General features: G+C 39.5%; 1 protein-coding gene across 1 annotated transcript in view; it reads right to left on the bottom strand.

Annotated features, from left to right (window-relative positions):
• ksr2 (kinase suppressor of ras 2) overlaps positions 1-20,315 on the bottom strand; it is a 396,641-nt gene that overhangs the window by 174,511 nt on the left and 201,815 nt on the right. The window contains exon 6 of the mRNA XM_088000110.1: positions 118-187. Coding sequence (XP_087856236.1) covers positions 118-187 — 70 coding nt within the window. The remainder of the gene's footprint in view (positions 1-117; positions 188-20,315) is intronic.

Here is a 20,315-nt window from a genome sequence, read left to right as displayed (position 1 = left end):
TAAGAAACTAAGGAATGATTTAAAGCTAATGCTTAGCATTACTGTTTTGCCAGTGCAACTATAGCTGATATTTTTGTGGGTAAGGTTTGTTAAGACTTGACAAGTTATATACCTTACCTGTGTTTAATTGAATTCCCCAGATCTCTACGAGGAATCTGTGGGGACCATCGAGGCACTGACAATGTATCTAACAAAGGGAGAAGAAGACAAAATCAAATTAGATAATTGGTTCTAAATTCTAGATACAAAGCAAAGCAACAGCAATATTACAGTATTATTTACTTCAGAAATATATAAATGAAGCATACTTTTATATTTATGTAAATGAGGTGTTCTTAAATTCAATTTTCTTAAAATATGTATAGAATAATTAACACAGCAGATAATAACATTTGTGATCTATATTCTTGATAAAAACATGTAAATCTTCAAGTATGGCACATTGTTATTTAAAATTCATTTTGCTCCAGAGAGCAACACTGCTGACACGTCACGAGCAGCACAAGAAAAAGTCTACCTGCTCTCTTCATGCTGTGAGCACCAACTAATGCTTAATATACTCAAGTGTGAGTTGAAGGGTTTGTACATTCTAAAAAGCAGCAAAATAAACGTGGTGATGCTTCTATCTGTTTTATTAGGGTCAATTACCATCTATAATTGGAACCATTTTCAACCTGACAGGGAAAGTCTCACCAAACTTTCAAACATTACTAATACATGTTATGTATATGAGAATATGAAAAGGATTAATCTCACTGGGACATATTTGAAATCCTTCAAGTGAAGTGTTTTGCTGCCTGTAACATATGTACTTGAGTTTATTATTCCTCCAAGTGGAACAAGTACTTCAGGTTCGCTTCTTACATAATTGCAAAGCATCTAAGCACAAAGTCTGCAGAATAAAATTAGCTTCAAGAATCAACTTCGATGGTGGAGGACCAGACAGCAAGAATACTTAAAGAGGACAAAAATATCTTGCCACAAAAACTGTCCACAAGTCTGATCAAAACACTTGAGGATTTAACTTGCTTTTCGCATCCTCCATTTCACCACCACTATGCTCAACTTCCCTCATCTTCTTCATCATGCTGAGCCCTCATTAGTATTCCTTCAAGCAATACATTACACACAGGCATTAGATAAATTGTGGCTGGAATATTCTGAGGAGAGATCCAGCATTAGTATTGATCCAGCGTATATGTATCTTAGTGATGCCATCTGGTCTTCTAATGAGTTTATTTTCAGAATATAAGTCTCCTCTTGCAGTAGTCCTCTGCCAAAGCAAGATTTCTGACTCTAGATGTGGATATGAGGGTACCAAAAGTTGACACAAAGTGACTTTTCAGCACTGTGTTTGGCTTGATATCCTTTCAAATGATTATTTTCTTCTTCCTCTATAAAGCTCAAATAAAGGGTATTCCTGCCAGAAAACATGATGCTGACAAAACAAAATTTATCAAAATCTGTAAGGCATACCAGGGGTTTAGTGGTTAAATACATCTGCATCAAGATTCAGGAAGCCTGACACCATCCAGGACAATAATTCACTTGCAGTCTCCCATCCATCAGCTTTAGCATTCATTCCTTCCACCAACACTGCACTGTGACTGCAGTGAAAACTACATAGAGGAAGAACAGTAATAACAAAGGTTGATTTGACATAGTTTCTCAAACCTGTGACCTCTACCATCTTGAAAGTCAAGGGGTGCATGGAAATACCTTCACCATCTTCAAGTCACATTTGCTCTTGGACAACATGGTCAATGTATCAAAATCTCAGAATGCCTACCTAACTGTGGTGGCAACTACACCTCAACGACTGCAGTGATTCAAAAAGAAGTTCCACCACTAAATAGCAACCTTGCCAGCCCATATCCCAAGAATACAATTAGAAAGGTAGAAAGCCAATCAAGAGGGCATTGAGAAAACTGATTAAGAAACATGTTAAGAATATTAATTTTCTTGAGTCCTTTAAATTGATTTTCACACATTTATCATACCTTAATGCTAACTGCAGGTTCTGTGGGTGCTCAGGAAATTGGGTGCAGCACGATAGTTGGGGCTGATTGTAAGGTTCAAATGGAGTTCCTTCTTTTTCAGGCAGGCACCTTTCATGTCAGTGCTTTCTGTTCCTAAAAGTGTGCATGTGATTCAATGTAAAAGTCTCTCACCCATCTTCCCAACCTAAGTCTGCTGATTTATTCCGAAGCAAATCGGATTAAAAATTCACTCCAATATCTCATCTTCTCACAAATATTACCTATATATCTTAGGGACATCATTAGTGTATTTAAAAAAACACATTCAAACTTAAAGTAAATCTTATTGTGCAGAATGTATGTTAGATAGTGTTTTTGTTAGGTACATGGGGGAATAAGCATTTATAAAGATAATCTGGAAACTTTGGAACTTTATGTTCCTTGTAGTGTTGTCAATAGTACTCCAACTAAATTAAGCAGCATCACACTGTACTGCTCCCTTAGGTTATTAGCTTTAGTAAAATCTTTGACAATTGTCATATGTTCTACATTGAATCTGACTAAGTGTAAGTTTGATAGATCTAACTTGTGTCTCTCCATTCACATAGAAAATTAATGGCAGCATCCTACCCATGGTTAAGTAGTCTGTGTGCTTGACTATTCTAATGAGGTTCAAAAGCATATATTATTTTTAGAAATCCAGCTTCAGATTTTGTTTCTGCATTAAAACAATGAAGTCAAATCCAAATGACAGATCAATGTAACATGTGGAGAAAGGAGATAGCTCCTGAGCTGGTGGAGATCAGTTGGCTTTTCAATCTTTCATTCACAGCCTCAAGCTGTTCAGCTACCTGAGAACCAATCATAGTTTTGGCAGGGTAGAGGGCCTTTGTCACTGATCACCAGTCATTATTCCACAGACCAATCAGATACTTGTTGCCAACTGAATCTCCATTTGTACACATCCCTTGGATCTAACACATCTGCAAAGTACACCAATTACTGCTTGAACAAGTAGCTATATAAATGGTGCTTACAGGAGGGTCAGGTTGCTGGCTTTTAAAAGTGTAGTGATCATTCAGCATTTCTTGGTTTTAAAATAGCTCTTTTCCTATTTCAGCACACAATTAAAAATACAGAAAGACAGAAAAGCACTGCCTTTACAACATTTACATAAACACTGACTGAAACTGTGTGAGAGTTAGGAGGTATATGCTGGCCAAGTTTCACTTTGTAAATAAATACAACTGAGTAAAGTTTGGCTCCCATCTTCATCAATTGAATTACAATCCAGAAGCAGGGTTAAATTCGTAACCCTGGGGTAGAGGGCTGATTTTGGGTGGTTTGTCACCTACCTGTGGGGATATCTGACTGAAAACAAAAAATGCCGGAAATCACAGCAGGTCAGGCAGCAGAAGATACAGCAAGCTAACATTTCAAGTCTAAATGACACTTCATCAGAGCTCCACGTCAGTTCTGAAGAGTTATTTAGACTTGAAACTATAGCTTGCTCTTTTCTCCATAGATACTGCCTGACCCACTGTGATCTCCAGCATCTTTTATTTTCAGTACAGATTCCAACATCTGTAGTAAATTGTTTCTACATGAAGTCTAATTCCTGAGTTTGGGGTAATTCTGATGATGGAGCAGTTTTGGGACCAAAAGGAAGTATTCCTGCTCCTTCAGAGCCACATGGAATGCCACAGAGACATTTGTCTTCTCCGACAGATTGTCCTTGCCTGTTGCAGCTTTCCTGCTGTCCTGGGAATTGGAGAGTTGTGGATGAGATCCAACGAACAGTGCAGGAAACCTAGGGTTCTGTTTCTGGGTTGCTCCATGCGCCATAGTATTTTAATTTGCTATTTACTTTAAGCTTTACACATCTTGTCTGGACAAGAAAATACAAAGGTCAGCAGATTGGAGCCACATCCCTCATATACTTGGAGTTCTTGCCCAATTAATACTCCCACTTGCACACAACCTCTTTCTCTTATTAGGATAAAGGTCTTTATTATTGGAATTCCAGGGATTAAAAAGTGCATTATATGCAAAGTTTTAAACAACACAATATAGCATAAATCTTGTAATTTAAAATCTGGAAGTGTTTTGCATCATTGCACAAAACTCAGCAATACTCTTTTCTGCTAGACCAATGGCAGATGAATGGTTTATTCTGAGATATCATTACCCGTTGCCTGAAGATATGGATGTAAATGAAGGAGAATAAGACTGGTTCTTAGCTTACAGTGTAAAATCTCTTCTGATTTAACAGATTGTAAATATTTTTCACATTTACAGCCTGCAATATTGCAATGTGCTAATACAATTATGATATTGCTTTCAATCTGCAATACAACTTAACATCCTCAGAAACGTATCCTGAATTTATAATAAGATGGTGAGAATGTTAGTTGTATGGAACAGAATATATTCAGGTATCTCACAATATGCCTCAATACTAACCAGTATGACATTTTCCCATTTCTCATTAATGGCCATCTCTGAAAATGCCAATTCATTAGATCATGTTCACTCCAAATTAAATCGTGACTGATCATGCCATGCTTATCTCACCCGATGTTTTTAAAACTGGCCGTGATAGGAGACAGTTAGCACATCATTCTGGGTTAGTTTCAATTCCAGTTTGACAGTTGAAAGGTGTTGATGTCAATGTGCTAACAAGTAACCTGGATATAACGTTTCAGTACTCTTTTCAAAGGTCAGAAAAAAATAGTCTGCAATAAATCAATAGCATAAATTAAGTCTACTACAGAGTTATAGATTAAATGCAGGCTGAATACTCACATACATAGGCTCATGAGCAAGAAAACAGCCCACATATAAATTGTGAGTTTTTGAGAATTAAAACAATCCTGCTAATGAAAGGTTAAACTTCACATATTTCATCATTGTTAAACAGTATATATAAGAAATTTTGTCAATTCTTTAAAGTCAATAGCCCTTAATGAGTGAAAATAAAATGGTTTACTGAAAATTGCATCCAAGAGTTATGATTCTTTTAGGTCCAGATATTCTTTTATGTCCCAGATACTAAAATCCAATCGAATTTGAATTTTACTGTTTTGGATGACATCAAACCAATGAAATGATCAGATGTTTTGGACATTTTGAACAGTTGGCAGGAGAACAGCAAAGAACAGCCAAGCACCAGACTGCCAGGAGATAGCAGTCTGGTGCTTAGCTGCTCTTTGCAGTTCTCCCGCCAACTGTTCAAAATGTCCGAAACATCTGATCATTTCATTGGTTTGATGTCATCCAAAACAGTAAAATTCAAATTCGATTGGATTTCAGTATCTGGGGCATAATTTAAACTGGTTGGCCAAATATGAATTTGTTTTGTACCATGTCAATGCAGCTCCAGCTATTTGTTTCAGCCAAATGTTACATTTTTACATTTTTCAGCACACTCTGTGCCTCTCGAGGTCCATGCCAGCTTCTACTCTCTCTTAAAGGTATAGTATACACCTACACCTTAATAACTCCTGTACTTAAAGATCTGAGCAGTGAAGGCAAGCATGCAAAATGCCTTCTTTACCATCCTGTTTACATGTGACACAGACTTCAAAGAATTATGTACCTGTATATGAATGAAATGGCTCCAAGGAGAGAGAAAGTACAACAGCAACAACAATTAGGAAGATATTTGTGCCTGTATGTCAAATTATTAAATAAATGTACTGATCTAAAACATTACTTAATTTAAATGATAAATTAATCATAATTTAAATAATTGTTTAAAACATGTGGATCTTAACAATTCAAAAACTCAGCCTTTGATAGCTCATAGTTAAGAAGGTTTATTGCAAGATAATTGGCAGTCTGCAAAGTTTCACTACACCCAGAGAATATCAACAATAACTTGTATTTATATACCATATTGCCATTAATTTACTAAAGCATCTTAGAGTCATAGAGATGTACAGCATAGAAACAGACCCTTCGGTCCAACCCCTCCATGCCGACCAGATATCCCAACCCAATCTAGTCCCACCTGCCAGCACCTGGCCCATATCCCTCCAAACCCTTCCTATTCATATACCCATCCAAATGCCTCTTAAATGTTGCAATTGTACCAGCCTCTAACACATCCTCTGGCAGCTCATTCCATACACGTACCACCCTCTGTGTGAAAAAGTTGCCCCTTAGGTTTCTTTTATATCTTTCCCCTCTCACCTTAAACCTATGCCCTCTAGTTCTGGACTCCCCAACCCCAGGGAAAAGACTTTGTCTATTTATCCTATCTATGCCCCTCATAATTTTGTAAAACTCTATAAGGTCTCCCCTCAGCCTCTGACACTCCAGGGAAAACAGCCCCAGCCTGTTCAGCCTCTCCCTGTAGCTCAGATCCTCCAACCCTGGGCAACATCCTTGTAAATCTTTTCTGAACCCTTTCAAGTTTCACAACATCTTTCCGATAGGAAGGAGACCAGAATTACATGCAATATTCCAACAGTGGCCTAACCAATGTCCTGTACAGCCACTACATGACCTCCCAAATCCTGTACTCAATACTCTGACCAATAAAGGAAAGCATACCAAACGCCTTCTTCACTATCTACCTGCGACTCCACTTTCAAGGAGCTATGAACATGCACTCCAAGGTCTCTTTGTTCAGCAACACTCCCTAGGACCTTACCATTAAGTGTAAAAGTCCTGCTAAGATTTGCTTTCCCAAAATGCAGCACCTCGCATATATCTGAATTAAACTCCATCTGCCACTTCTCAGCCCATTGGCCCATCTGGTCCAGATCCTGTTGTAATCTGAAGTAACCCTCTTCACTGTCCACTACACCTCCAATTTTGGTGTCATCTGCAAACTTACTAACGGTACCTCTTATGCTCGCATCCAAATCATTTATGTAAATGACAAAAAGTAGAGGGCCCAGCACCGATCCTTGAGGCACTCCACTGGTCACAGGCCTCCAGTCTGAAAAACAACCCTCCCACCACCACCTTTGAGCCAGTTCTTCTACCTTTGAGCCAGTTCTATATCCAAATGGCTGGTTCTCCCTGTATTCCATGAGATCTAACCTTGCTAATCAGTCTCCCATGGGGAACCTTGTCGAATGCCTTACTGAAGTCCATATGGATCACATCTACTGCTCTGCCCTCATCAATCTTCTTTGCTACATCTTCAAAAAACTCAATCAAGTTTGTGAGACATGATTTCCTACGCACAAAGCCATGCTGGCTATCCCTAATCAGTCCTTGCCTTTCCAAATACATGTACATCCTGTCCCTCAGGATTCCCTCCAACAACTTGCCCACCACTGAGGTCAAGCACACCAATCTATAGTTCCCTGGCTTGTCTTTACCGCCCTTCTTAAACAGTGGCACCACGTTTGCCAACCTCCAGTCTTCCGGCACCTCACCTGTGACTATCGATGATACAAATATCTCAGCAAGAGGTCCAGCAATCACTTCTCTAGCTTCCCACAGAGTTCTCGGGTACACCTGATCAGGTCCTGGGGATTTATCCACATTTAACCCTTTCAAGGCATCCAGCACTTCATCCTCTGTAATCTGGACATTTTGCAAGATGTCACCATCTATTTCCCTACAGTCTATATTTTCCATATCCTTTTCCACAGTAAATACTGATGCAAAATATTCATTTAGTATCTCCCCCATTTTCTGCGGCTCCACACAAAGGCCACCTTGCTGATCTTTGAGGGGGTCTATTCTCTCCCTAGTTACCCTTTTATCCTTAATATATTCGTAAAATCCTTTGGATTCTCCTTAATTGTATTTGCCAATGCTATCTCATGTCCCAGTTTTGTCCTCCTGATTTCTCTCTTAAGTATATTCCTACTTTCTTTATACTCTTCTAAGAATTCACTCGATCTATCCTGTCCATACCTGACATATGCTTCCTTCTTTTTCTTAATCAAACCCTCAATTTCTTTAGTCATCCAGCATTCCCTATACCTACCAGCCTTCCCTTTCACCCTGACAGGAATATACTTCCTCTGGATTCTTGTTATCTCATTTCTGAAGGCTTCCCATTTTCCAGCCGTCCCTTTATCTGTGAACATCTGCCTCCAATCAGCTTTCGAAAGTTCTTGCCTAATACCGTCAAAATTGGCTTTTCTCCAGTTTTGAACTTCAACTTTTAGATCTGGTCTATCCTTTTCCATCACTATTTTAAAACAAATAGAATTATGGTCGCTAGCCCCAAAGTGCTCCCCCACTGACACCTCAGTCACCTGCCCTGCTTTATTTCCCAAGAGTAGGTAAGTTTTGCACCTTCTCTAGTAGGTACATCCACATACTGAATCAGAAAATTGTCTTGTACACACTTAAGAAATTCCTCTCCATCTAAACCTTTAACACTATGGCAGTCCCAGTCGATGTTTGGAAAGTTAAAATCCCCTACCATAACTACCCTATTATTCTTACAGATAACTGAGATCTCCTTACAAGTTTGTTTCTCAATTTCCCTCTGACTATTGGGGGATCTATAATACAATCCCAATAAGGTGATCGTCCTTTCTTAATTCTCATTTTAAGCTGCTTCTTAGGACCAGTGTCCTTTGGGAACTCAATGAACCATCACGAAGTATAGAGTGCATGGATCAAACGGGATGCAGAGAAAGAGCTGTCATTGACAATGGCTGACTCTGTGCAACACTCAATTTTTCTTCGTTGAGCCCAGAGTTGGCTAGTCCTCGGAATGGTGGTAAGTTTGGATATGGCATTGGTTTATTGCCAGATGTATCCAGAACCAAAATTGCTGATTTTGTGTGGGAGGGGAAAACATTAATGCAAATGAGAAATGGGACAAATTTCATGAGTACGATTTTTTTTGTATATGGTGAAGCTGACTGAAGAGCTGTCATTGTAGCTGCATACCACACAAATATTGTTTGATAAAATGTAATTGGTCATCTTACTATTGCTTCATGAGTTGTCCCTCGGATCCAGGATGTCTTCTGTTGAGCAAGATGAGTCTTCAGATGACAAAGGAACCTAATTTTGGATTCAGACATTTTTCCACAGTAGTGGCACATTGTGCATGGGAAAATGGAATTTGCAGCCCTGGGTTGCCTTCCCTGTGCCATAACTATCTCACAGTCAAGTCACTGTGTCTTAAAGTGCCTTGATAGATAAGGAGGTGTCATGCTCAGTGGTTAGCAGCTTTCTCCTCCTAGTCAGTGGCATCAATGCCTCCATATTTCAGTGACCTTGACAGCATTTTTATATCTTTTCTTTTGTCTGCCCATTGAATGTTTGCCAGTGGAGAGCTGAGAAAAGATAACATACTTAGGGAAGTGGTTTATTTGGATGTCTGGCTCAATGGTCAGTTCTTTTGAGTTGGTTCTTCAGGAGCACGGTTTGATACTGGCAGTTTCATGGAGGACCCTCATATTGGTCTTGCAATTTTTCCATTTGATCCCCAAAATTCGACGTTGGGACTGCTGGTGGGGGTTGTCAAGAATCTTGGCATGATATTGATAGATGCTCCAGGTTTCATTGTACATTCTCCAGATCAATCCTATTTATGTAGGTTGTGACATGAATGACCAATTGGCCTAGGGAGGGTTGGTACAGAACCTTCATTTTGTTTAAAAACAGGCTGATCATCATCTACAAGGTTCTGAAAAGGTAGAGTGTCCTTTATATGTCCTGTGCAAATGAGGTATCACACCACTATCATCTACAAATTGTAACTTATTGATATCCAAGATGGTGAGTTTTATTTTTACTCAAAATTGATCAATGTTGGAGACCTTCTCATCCAGAAGATGCTGGATGCTGAAACCAGAGGTAGGCCACCTCAGAGGAACTAACAGTGGACTCTGCTTCTGCAACCTGAATAGTCAAAGGAAGTTTGCAATTTTACAGCAGAAAACAAGGGCCTGTATTCGCAGAACTACAAGCTTTATAATAATAAATCATTAAAACTTGTCAAATCACAATGCCACCATACTGTGCTTTCGTTTTAATGTGAAAAGATTTCCAATGCACACTGACACTAGAACAGTAGTATATCTAATTAGTCAGGAAGCTATCTGAATCTCACTCATGCCAGAAATTGTACAACCATATCTTGAAATCTATGACAAAGAAGCATTTTAGCCTTTTGTTTGCTTTTTCTCTACATATCACTTTCTACATCTAAGTAGATTAACATCGTCTAAAATTTACTGAAAATTTTATGAATTATATAGTTGCTATTTAGTTATCTTCCTGGTTGATCTATTATTTTGGCAGAAAACCTAAAATATTTTCTGATATTTGTGATATGATGGATTCTAGAGTCATAGGATACATATAATCATGAAAGTAATCTAAAAATGTTTTAGTATTTGTTGAATATGCCAATGCATTCATAATTTACTCAAATATTGAAGCCAGTGGGCATACTGGAAACTTATAACCAGTGAGTGTATTTAAAATATTAAAATGGTGATACCTTAAAAAAGGACAGAAAGTCATAAAATTGCTTTGCTTTGTATGCCAAACAAATTGAACATCTTGGCATGTTTATAAGAATTCACCTTCAGCGTTTCAATACAAGGAAAAAGCTGGTGCATTCACTTCTTTCTTAAGGATGCAACTAAAAACTGTCAGCCCATGGAGCAAATCAACATTCATGAATATACAATGTTCCCTGGGCACTGGGCGACAAGTAGGTTCACATCACACAGTAAGGGCACCTGTCTCATGTCAGCATTTGAGGTAAAATATATCTTAAATAAACAAAGGTCCAGTAGACTGAACCCAGTGATGGGCCAATAGTATTGCACATTATTTTTCAGGCTTTTAGTTGAAACAATCAGAGTATGAAAAGAATTACCTTTCAGACACAGATTGCTACAATTTACAAACCTAATACAAGTTGCTGATTTTAGAAAATAATTCAAAACCTTAGTATAACACTTCTTACAGCACATTCAGAAATGGAGAATAACCTCTCACCAACAGTGATTAATGTAATGTTGAGTAGCCACTATAAAAAGGTTGGCACATTTGTGGTTATGAAAGAAATGCAGAATTCTCAGTCAGAAATGCCAATGATAATGTCACCTATGAAGAAAGCCAGATTGAGCATTATAATGAATGTTGGAACAATACCCTGACATAGCAGTAGAAAATATTAACTGTATTTTCTCATCTCAAAAATTTACTAGCGGTTATTTGTTCCTTTTCAAAAAAAAAACTTGACATAACCTATTGGGTTAAATTTCACCAAAACACCAGGCACGGAAAGCAATGAGTTTAGGTGCATTACTGGCTTCAGTGTGGGAGGCCTTTCAAGAAGGTTAATAACAAAAAGAAAGGCTTGCAATCATATAGTTTTAAGATGATCCAAAATTTTAAGACAATGGCATAGTTTCACTATTGTAATAGTGGAATCACACCAGTCATTTCATATTGAATGAAAGATAAAGATTGATCAGGACATTCCCCTGCTTTTCGCATCCACATAAGAGCGCTGACACCTTGGTAGAATACCTCCTCTGAAAGATGGCAGTTCTTGGAATGCAGCACTCACTTCAATGCTGCACTGGAGAGTTAACATGAATTTTATATTCCAACCCCTGGATTGGAGCTGGAAGAGACTACAGACAGCTAATGCATGGATTGCCGCTGTGACAACCAGCTCTCATTAGGAGCAATTTCTACCCTTGAGTGTGGATGGTCAATCTAATGATTTGGTAGCCCCAATAGTTCTAGAGCTCTATAGTGTACACTGCAGGGACTGCAAGCAAAAGCAACAGAAAGATTGGAGACCTGTCAGGGATGGGGAGTCCGAGGCACTAGGAGGGAGCTGAGAGCCTAAGGAGGAAGGAATTTTGGACAGCAGACAACTTTTGCATACAGGGCTACCACCTGAATGATGTGTCCCATTTACTACATGTATTTTGCTAACCTGTCCTCAAAATATTTTCTCCTCATTTCCACCCATTTGACCATGTTAATGCATTATGGCATTGGTCTTGCATTATCCCGAGAATTAACTTGGTGCCAAGCTTAACTGAGCTTTAAATGCTTATTTAAATATGGCAGGCAGGTTTCAGCACTTTCAGCACTTGCCCACCCATCATTTTACAGGATATGTCTGTATATGGGTGGGTGGGAAGGTGGTGGGGTAGTCATTTTTATAGACACCCACCATCAAAAACACACCCAGTGAAGAGTGTAAAATAAAATCCAACCTCTAGTCATCCATCAATGTTATATTTGACAACTGGTGACCATCCCATTCACTCCACACGCCACTGAAGTTTATCTTTGATAAAGTGAAGAATTAATTTATTGTTCTTTTGCTATGAAGATGAATATTTAATCTCCAAATATGATTGATGTCCTTTTTCTGTTTTTATTATAGTGCATGGCATTCCCTTCAAACATTGCATCTATTGTACTTGTGTACAAATTAACACAACATTTTTCCACAGCACCTCTTTTTTCTGCACCGAATTTCATTCATCAAATAGCTAATTATTAGGACTGCTCATCTGCAAATGTTAGAATTCCACTGCAGTAACAAGATGAGCTTTCAAACTTAAATAGTTTCGCATTCTAATTATCTTATTGTTGCACTATTGTATATAATTCTTAACTATTCTGAGTGCTGTTATAATTCTATATATTTATGGTCACATTAGATAATATCATAGATCCTTTCAAATTACTTCAAGTTTTGTAAATATCTATACCACAATTCTCATCAGATACAGCTGATTAAAAACATCAAGAATATGAAACCTAAGATAACAACAAAACTGGCATTAAAGTGATGTTTGACTTGCCAGAGACATATGAAAAACACCTATTAAGTGTATGATTTTATGATAGACCATAACGAATCTGGAGTTAAGCGGCATATTTCTGTATTTATCTATGTGCATGCAAGTAATGTATTACATTAATAAGGAAACAAAAAGTACAGCCAAGTGTCAACTACCATTACAATTTCTCACTTCAAATTGATCTGATAAGTAGTAATCCTCTCTCGATTACTGCCAAGGAATAAGCAGCTCTTTAACAGGTTCATAATGAACAAACAGAACACAAAAATGACAATCTAGCATGAATAATTTTTTAATTAGGTGATGCTTTAGTCAAAAGAATGAGGGAACTAAGTCTAGAAAGCAACACATGAAAGGCTATATTTTCCATCTGACATAATACAACTTACCACACAACCAAGGACTCTCCTTATCAGCCTCTTCTTTTCTGTCCTAGCCAAAGCTAATCTATGAGCTGATCAGCTGAAAGATTGTCAGCTGTTGAGTTACATATCTCTGGTCTTTCCTGAAACAAATCACAGATTGTACACTATGCCTTGATGTTGAGAGGAAAAGCTATTACATCACAGTCTGAAATGTTACTCCAATTTTGTAATGCCCATCATAAACTCATCCTTCCACTGATAAAGCAGTGTAGCCAATTTTAAAAGCTGGTGGCCACCCATTTCTTGGCTGAAAGACAGGCAGCCAATATTTCAAACTGGAGCGGAATATCCTGACCACCAACCTATGCACAAAGCGCACACAGTCAGAGAGTCATAGAATCATACAGTATGGAAACAGACTCTGCCATCCAAACAGTAGGCCAAAACCAGAAGATCATAGGGACAGAAATTAGGTCATACAGTCTATCGAGTCTGCTCCGCCATTCAATCATGGTTGATAAGTTTCTCAACACCATGCTCCCATTTTCTTCCCGTAATCCTTAATCCCCTTGATAGTCAAGAACATATCTGTCTCAGTCTTAAATATACTCAATGATCTGACCTCCACAGCTTTCTATGGCAAGGTATTCTATAGTTTCACCACCCTCTGGCTGAAGATGTTTCTCCTTATTTCCAATCTAAAAGGTCTTCCCTTCACTCTAAGTCTATGCCTTCAGGTCCTAGTCTCTCCCACCAATGGAAACACCTTCCCAACATGTGCTCTGTCCAGGCCACTCACTATTCTGTATGTTTCAACGAGATCCCCCTACATCCTTCTAAACTCCATTGAGTATAAAGCCAGAGTCCTCAAGCATTCCTCATATGTTATGCTTTTCATTCCTGGGACCATTCTTGTGAACTTCCTCTGAACATGCTCCAGGGCCAGTATATCTTTCCTGAGATTTGGGGCCCAAACCTGCGCACAATACTCCAAATGTGGTATGACATGCCAAACGTAATCCTAAAATAAACTAGTCCCAACTGCCTGCTTCTTGCCCATATCCGTTCAAAGCTTTCCTATTCATGTACTTATCTGTCTTTTAAAAGTTGTAAATGTGCCCACATTCACCACTTCCTCAGGAAGTCCATTCCACACATGAACCACCTCTACGTAAAAAATTGTCCCTCATGTCTTTTCTAAATCTCTCTCCTCTCACCTTAAAAATCTGATGAAATTTTCAAGTATCTATGTAAATGAGCGAGCAGCTGCCAACCTGAAACAGGGAGTCTACCTCAAAATGTAAGAGCCAGCTGAAGGATTCTGATTTTCAGGTACAGCTGGGCATGCTGTAGTAGAATACGAGTGACTTAATCAGTAGACCACTGCAGACCACTTAAATTGTAGCATCACAAGAAATCCTGTCATACTGACCCCAACTGAGATTAAGTGCTGGGGTGTAGGTTAGATTAGATTACCTACAGTGTAGAAACAGGCCCTTTGGCCCAACAGGTCCACACTTGAGCTTCCGAAGAGTAACCCACCCAAACCTATTTCCCTCTGACTAATGCACCTAACACTATGGGCAATTTAACATGGCCAATTCACCTGACCTGCACGTCTTTGGACTGTGGGAGGAAACCGGAGCACCCGGACGAAACCCACGCAGACACGGGGAGAATGTGTAAACTCCACACAGACTCTTGCCCAAGGCTGGAATTGAACCTGGGACCCTGGTGCTGTGAGGCAGCAGTGCTATCCACTGAGCACCAACTTAGATTGTCAACAGTGATTAAAGATATTTCCTGGAGGTTTCATCACGGCATTTGCTTCCATGCTCCAGTCAATATGTGCATCCGTGTGATGCAAATGCCTCACTACATCAAAGATGCATTGCCCAAGAAACCTGTATTCTCATTTTCAACATTTTTATACCTGATCAAGATTAATGTTCAAAGAAAATAATTTTTAAAAAATGTATTAATGAGTCTCGAAGCTATTCCTTCAGGGTTGCACACTGCAGTGTCATGGAGAACAATGTTCAATTCCTGGAGCTCCATGCTGATCATTAAGGGTTGGTGATTCTAGCACTGACTTGGGTCTATGGCCTATTGCTGATTAATAACAATTACAACGAGTAATAAAGGACTCAAATGGCTAAGGTCTCAAGGAGGCACCAATGGGTAGGTAGTGGTTCTACTCTGGCAACTTTGTGCCTGCTTTGGATTTATAGTAAAAGAAAATGCATTTGTTATATATTATGCCAAGTAAGTTTTTTAATAAAAAGGTTTGAGAAGAGTATTAATGTAACTTTTCCAAAGGAAGCATGTGACATCAGCACTTATTCAGTGAAAACTACAATATCATTTGTGCTGAACAGTAAGCTCACACCCATTAAAATCTGGGTTCCAATTATTCCAGCTCATTTAACCAAAGATCCTCATGGGTAGCATTAAGGGAGTTTAACTTTATTCAATTTTGACTGGATTAAAATGTAGAGGTGACAGGGCAGAGTTCAAACAGCAGAAATTGCTTTCAATAAGTTCAGGTACACATGGGGTTGTGCAGCTGACCTCTTGGGGTCAACGTGAATTCTCATTCAATCAATATCACTACCCCAGGCTTGAACAATACAGGTCAGCAGTGTGTGTATTCAATCTATATTCCCTATTAAAAGGAACCTACAATATGTTCAGATGAGAATTTATTTAAAGCAATGTTGTCTTCTTACTAATGCTAAGTTAGAAAATTTACATCTGGGTTCAGGGCCATCCTAAAAAGATATTGAGTGGTTAACCTGTAGTTGGTTCTTATATACCAGAAAAAAGTAAATGACCACTATGATTAAACTGCCATTTTATGCCTACATTACCCTAAAATAACAGCATTTTGCTGGTAAATAGCACTTGCTGGAAAAGGCATAGCAAAGGAGAGATTTATGCTATTTTCCTTTTGCATATTTAAATCCAAAGATGTCTTGTTTGTACATGAGTTCATAGTCTCATTGTAACTAAGACACAGAGCCTACTCCTTGGGGCAAATCCATGACCATGAGGATGCTTTTACAAAGGTAGGACCTTTCTTGCGTCTCTTCACCCAGAATTTCAGCATTATTTGTCTGATGTGAAAATTATGATGTTTGCGTAATACATGCCAGCTGGAGGTATCACCTCTCCAGTAACCCAGAACTACATCTGGTGAATTCCTGATAGGATATAAAAAGCATCTGAAGCCTCCAGGGAAAGGATCGCCCATCTTTCTGGTGTCATCTCATGACATTAGCTGACACAAGGTGCTGAGCAGAATCAAAGCACTGAACATGTTATCTCACACTTACTGATACAATGTGCTGGTGCTGTCCAATCAAGACAATTACATCAATCTATCATTTTCTTAAGTAATAAACTTGACATCACATTCTTGATAACGTGCAGCAATTAATATCACTACATATGATGACTTGTAAGTGAACATCATGGCATGTGATTTCAACAGCTGTTCATGATGAAGAAATAACTGCCTGAAGAATAAATTAACCAGAAACAAGTATGAAGCTGTACTTACTAAAAATAAAGTTATCGCAGGAGTTCAGCTAGAGGTTACAAACTTCAAGATTTGCTCCTCTGGTCATTTCAATCCTTTAATTTTTTACTGAATGTATCTCTCCATTCCTTCCACAATTCCTGTGGCCTTGACGGCAGGACTCAACAAGAAAGTCTGGAGTTTTAGCTTCAGGTCTCTGCCTCTGGGTAGTTTTCCTGAAAACAGGTCATTGCTATTGGAGTCTTCACATCCAGCAGTGTGGAATAGTCAATTGTCATAACTAAGTTCTTTTGAAAAGTCTTTGACTGAAATGTTAAGCATTTTTAAAAATTCACACCCAAGATGTGGACTTGCTGCTTCAGGTTATATTTATTGCCCATCAGTAATTGACCTTGAGAAAGTAATGCTGAGCTATCTTCTTGAACTGTTGCAGACCATTGGGGTTGATATACCCACAGTGCAGTTTGGAAGGGAGTTCAGCCCAGGATGTTGAAGAAATAGCAATGCAGTTTTGTCTCAGGGTGGTTTCTGGGTTGGAGAGGATCTTGCAAGTTGTGGCTCTGTACTTGTTGCTCTAGGTGGTAAAGGTCACACTTTTGAAGGTGCCGATGAAGGAGCCTTGGTGAGTTGCTGTAGTGCATCTTGTAAATGGTACACAATGCTGTCTTGTGCATCAATGGTGGAAGGAGAGAAAGTTGAAAGTAGTACCTCTTGGCTGTGTGGCAACAACCATAATACGATTAAATTTTATACCCACTTAAAGGAGAGGAGTGTGAGTCCAAGACTTATTTTGAAATTAAACATGGGCAATCACGAGGGTGTGAAAGTAGAGCTAGCAAACGTGAACTGGGAATTCTGGTTAAGGGATGGGTCAACACAAATGCAATGGCAAACATTTAAGGGGATATTCTAGAGAGCACAGAATAGATACATTCCAACAAATAAGAAAAATTCTAAGGGATGGATGTGCCATCTGTGGTTTTAGTACAAACTCAAAGAAAAGACATATAGTTCTGCAAAGATAGGTGGCAGGTTAGAAGATTAGATAGAATACTAAAAAAAAGCAAAGCATTACTAAAAGATTAATAAGGAGGGAAAAATTAATAAATCACAGAGAGTCACGAAAATATAAAAACATATAGGGAATTTTTCTTCAGATATCTAAAAAAAAGACTTTAAGAAAAAAAGTGTTGGCCCTATAGAAAGTGAGCCTGGGAATTAGTTATGGAAGATAAAGAGATAGCAGATGAATTGACAGATGTTTTGCATTAGTCTTCACTGGAGAGGATACAAGTAACAGCTGTCAATCAGCAATCAAAAGGAAAGGAGGAACTCAAAAACTTGCAATTACCAGGGATGTAAGTACAGAGTGAGTTCTTGGAAATTCAAATTGACAGGTTAATTCCCAGATTAATAAAAACCAAGAGAACACACAAATATAGAAATTGCTGGAAAAGCTCAGCAGGTGTGTAACATCTATAGAGAGAAATCAGAGTTAACATTTCAGGTCAAGTGACCCTTCCGATGAACTGACAGCAGCTAGGAAAATATTGGTTTACTTTTAGAAGGTAGAATGAAGGGGAGGGGTTGAGGAGTAAACAATAGGTGAGGATACAGCCCAAAGAGAGAGAAGATCGGTTGTACAAACAAAGGAGTGGATAACGATCTAGCTAGGAGGGTGAATAGCTATTAATGGGACTGTTAGTGGCTAACAATGGGTTGAGTGATAAAAAGGCCTGGTGTATGGGGGTTGACATAAGGACATGGGAAAGCTCAATCCCAAACGTTATTGAATTTATATAAATGCCAGGTTCATCAGCCGTATCCACAAGGTGGAGCAAAACATCACCTGTTCACAACGCAATGCCATCCAGGCTCTCAAAACCAATCACAACATTGTCATCAAACCAGCAGATAAAGGAGGAGCCATTGTCATTCAGAATGGAACAAATTACTGTAAGGAAGTGTACCGACAACTGAACAACCAGGAACACCACAGGCAACTACCAGCTGATCCAACCAAAGGACACACCTGTGAATTAAACACATTAATCAGGACTTTGGATCCAGTACTTCAGAGTTCCCTAAGCACCCTCATCCCACGTACTTCTCATGTAGGCGACTTCTACTGCCTTCCAAAGGTACACAAAGCCAACATACCAGGACGTTCCCATCGTATTAGGCAATGGGACCCTGTGTAAGAATCTTTCTGGCTATGTTGAAGGCATCTTGAAACCTATTGTACAGGGGATCCCCAGCTTCAGTCACGACACTACGGATTTCTTACAGAAACTCAGCAGCCAATGACCAGTCGAACTGGGAACATTCCTTGTCACAATGGATGTTTCAGCACTCTACACCAGCATCCCCCACAATGATGGCATTGTGGCAACAGCCTCAGTACTCAACACCAACAACTGCCAATCTCCAAATACCATCCTACAACTCATCCGCTTTATCCTCGATCACAACGTCTTCACCTTTGACAACCAGTCACATGGAACAGCCATGGGGACCAAATTTGCACCCCAATATGCCAACATCTTCATGCACAGGTTCGAACAAGACTTCTTTTCTACACAGGATCTCCAACCAACATTATACACCAGGTACACTGATGACATTTTCTTCCTCTGGACCCAAGGAGTCACTGATAAAACTACACAGTGGTATCAACATGTTTCATCCCACCATCAAACTCACCATGGACTACTCTCGACTATCTGTCTCATTCTTGGACACATGCATCTCCATCAAGGATGGACACCTCAGCACCACACTCTACCGCAAACCCACCACAACCTCACAATGCTACAGTTCTCCAGCTTCCACCCAAAACATATTAAACAGCCATCCCCTATGGACAAGCCTGACGTGTACACCAGATCTGCTCAGATGAGGAGGAACTTGACGGGCATGCCCTCATAAGAACGGAGTATGATGCTCAACTAATCGACTGCCAGTTCCGACGTGCTACAGCAAGGAAGTGTAATGACCTCCTCAGAAGACAGACACATGCTGCAACCGACAGGGTACCCTTCATTGTTCACTACTTATCAGGAGATGAAAAACTACACCATGTTCTTCTTGACCTGCAACACATTATCAATGAGGATGAGCATCTCGCCAAGACCTATCCCACACCTCCAATGTTCGCCTTTAAACAACCGCCAAACCTCAAACAGATCATATGTTCGTAGCAAGCTGCCTAGCTTTCAGGACAACTCCATACAACCCTGTCACAGTAGGCGCTGCAAGACATGTCAGAGTGTGGACATGGACACCACTATTACACGTGGGGACATACCCACCATGTACATAGCAGGTAATCATGTGACTCAGCCAACGTTGTCTATCTCAGGCAAGGATCCCCTGAGGCATAGTACATTGGGGAAACTGAGCAAAGATTACGGCAATGGATGAATGGACACCGCATAACAATCAACAATCCCAGTTGGAGAACACTTCAGCAGTCCAGGACATTCGACCTCGGACCTTCGGGTGACCATCCTCCAAGGCGGACTTCGGGACAGGCAGCAGCGAAAAGTGGCCGAGCAGAGGCTGATAGCTAAGTTCCATACCGATAGGGAGGGCCTCAACCGGGACTTTGGGTTCATGTCACACTACAGGTGACCACCATTGCACTATA

This window comes from Chiloscyllium plagiosum, unplaced genomic scaffold (genome assembly GCF_037043375.1).
Source record: "Chiloscyllium plagiosum isolate Xiang-an unplaced genomic scaffold, Cpla_swu_hap1 HiC_scaffold_24, whole genome shotgun sequence".
NCBI classification, from domain to species: Eukaryota; Metazoa; Chordata; class Chondrichthyes; order Orectolobiformes; family Hemiscylliidae; genus Chiloscyllium; species Chiloscyllium plagiosum.
Note: the sequence above shows the minus strand (reverse complement) of the source record. Positions and strands in the feature narration are given on the sequence as shown.